Source organism: Habropoda laboriosa, unplaced genomic scaffold (assembly GCF_001263275.1).
Source record: "Habropoda laboriosa isolate 0110345459 unplaced genomic scaffold, ASM126327v1 scaffold134, whole genome shotgun sequence".
Classification (NCBI taxonomy): domain Eukaryota; kingdom Metazoa; phylum Arthropoda; class Insecta; order Hymenoptera; family Apidae; genus Habropoda; species Habropoda laboriosa.
Window position 1 is genome coordinate 430,295 of NW_017100266.1, and position 2,408 is coordinate 432,702.

Here is a 2,408-nt window from a genome sequence, read left to right on the forward strand (position 1 = left end):
GAAAATTTAGAATATTTTATTTATGAAATTACATTCCGTGACATAATTTATAAATCAGATAAAACAGTAAATATACATTGTCTATTTTTGTACTTCCCTTTAAACTATCTGCAATGTTTTGACTATCTATCTTATTTCTGCAACAGTACGTTACCGTTATCATCGATAGTTGAAATGGCAAGGTACAACGATCGCGAATCTACTGATAAGATTTTTGAAATTAAGAAATCGCTTATGTTTAGGGGACAGCGAGCAAAACTGTTTCGAAACGGAATTTTAATTACTCGTAATATTATTAAACGGTATATTAAATAATGAATACTAAGGGAGTATTCTGGTTTTGAACTTTCAAAAAGTCAATTTCTTTTTTCGCATTTTCTTGAAGTATACGTATTCTGGAACGCGTGTGAAAAAGGATTTGTTAGAATTCGTAAAGTTAATGTAGGTGTAAGCGTTTGAAGGATGCAGTCGTACCGTAACGAAATGGACAGACGAATCTTTAAACACGTTTTTCTCGAAACCTGATTTTTCCAAACGGTTCACGCGATATCTCGAGTTCTGGTTTATCGATTGGCTTGAAATTTGTAGAGAATCCTCGGCGCACATTCTGTTGCCGGGCGAACCAAAATTTTTAACTTCCTTTTCTTACTCTTTTAACACGCTAAAGACGGCAAAGTATGAAAAAAATCGATAATCTAAAGTGGAAATGCTGCCATTTTGTAAATAATCAATATTTTTATTTTATTTTTGTTCAGACACGATAGTTTGCCAGTGTTAATTTAACTATAATTTAACTACAAGGAAACTAGTTATTTATTAATTAGAGTATACAATAAAAAGTTCATAATAATTCATATACTCTTCCAATGAGTAAGTATGTACCTTCTGCGAAACTAAATGACTACTGAAGCAGTTAGATAGATGTTTTTAAACAATAGTTGAGTTAGTCTCACTGCTAACAATGCTGGGTTAGTTTTAACGCGATTATTTAACTAAACTTATCGTACAAAATTGTCTTTCAATCCCTTGACGACGAACGTTTAATTCGACAAGAACGATTTTACAAATTAATTCGACTATAAAATGTATAAAATTTATAAAACATTAATTATAATATAATACATTACATATACGATAATAGATCATAGTATGATAAATTATATACACATTATAGACTATATTTCAGTTTAGGTTACGTTAGATTAAGAATTAATTTGTCTTTTTCCAGTCACTAATTTTAAGGTTAGGTATATCCATGATAAACTCTACAATAATTAACAGCTGCACAAGTTAAAGAAAGAAAATCTTCCAATAAGACCAAATAATAGCAATATATTATTTATACAATTTCTCTACCAAAATGCTTCGACAGAAGAATATCACAATTCCCACCAATACTCTAACTATTGTACAATAAATACATCAATTCCACAGAAATAGCACACCCTTTAAATATTTCTCAATATCTCAATTTCGTCGTCAAGAGATTAACCAAAAAAAAAAAAACCAAACAAAACTGAACATATAGCCAACACCTAAGAAAGAAGCACAGAAGGACGTACCAGGACAATTCTTGGTGATGATACAGTTGTTGCCCAGAAGAAGCACGTCCTTGAGCTGCATGCTGCGCCTGGCGACACCCAGTAGAAGATGTTCGCCCGCGTGCGCCCTGAGAAGGGCCACTTGATCGTCGAGGGTCAATTCGCTGAAAGCGGGTATATACTTGGCCCACTCGACTAGGATCAGCAGTTGCTGCTTCATGCTTTCGCAAACATCGTTGATGTTCGCGATCTGCTTCGTGCTCAGGTCGATATCGCCGCCTGGACTGCCTAACTGTTTGAACATAACCTCGAATTACTCTTTAACCGATTCCCGCCTTCGCGAGATATCGAGGAACGGTTCTACGCTAACAAAAATTCAGCTGAAAATGTGAAGCAAGATTTTCTCGTACGAAGCTTCGTTTTCGAGTGAATTGACGTTGAAAATTTAACGATCGTGTTCACAAAAGAATTATAAGGTATTTATTGTGCAGAGTGTTAATAAGTAATAAGTTAGGGACATTCTGTGTGATGAAATGAAAGAAATGAGACTTCGTTTCTTAGTTGTAAGTACTTGAAAAGTTGGTCCAAGGGCGCCTACGAGCAGACAACCCACTGTACAGAGAAGTACAACGGGCTGCTAGCTCCCAGGCACCTTTAGATCGCTGTTTTAAGTGACAGTAACTGAGAAACGAAGCACTAATCGAAGTTTTGTTATTCTTCATTTCAGTTTTATTTTGTCGCGTAGAAGTCATCACTTAAAATTTGTCCTTGTTGCTGAAAATTTTATATAGAAAGCGTGTACTTTATTCTGTTCAAAATTTGGAATTTTTCTCTTAGCAAGAAACAAAAATTTTTAAAAATTATTTT

General features: G+C 34.2%; 1 protein-coding gene across 3 annotated transcripts in view; it reads right to left on the reverse strand.

Annotated features, from left to right (window-relative positions):
* Positions 1-2,408, reverse strand: part of LOC108573262 (hepatocyte nuclear factor 4-gamma) — a 59,342-nt gene that overhangs the window by 6,935 nt on the left and 49,999 nt on the right. For all 3 annotated transcript variants that reach the window (XM_017935657.1, XM_017935656.1, XM_017935658.1), the window contains exon 5: positions 1,563-1,833. In XM_017935657.1, the coding sequence (XP_017791146.1) occupies positions 1,563-1,833 (271 nt within the window). The remainder of the gene's footprint in view (positions 1-1,562; positions 1,834-2,408) is intronic.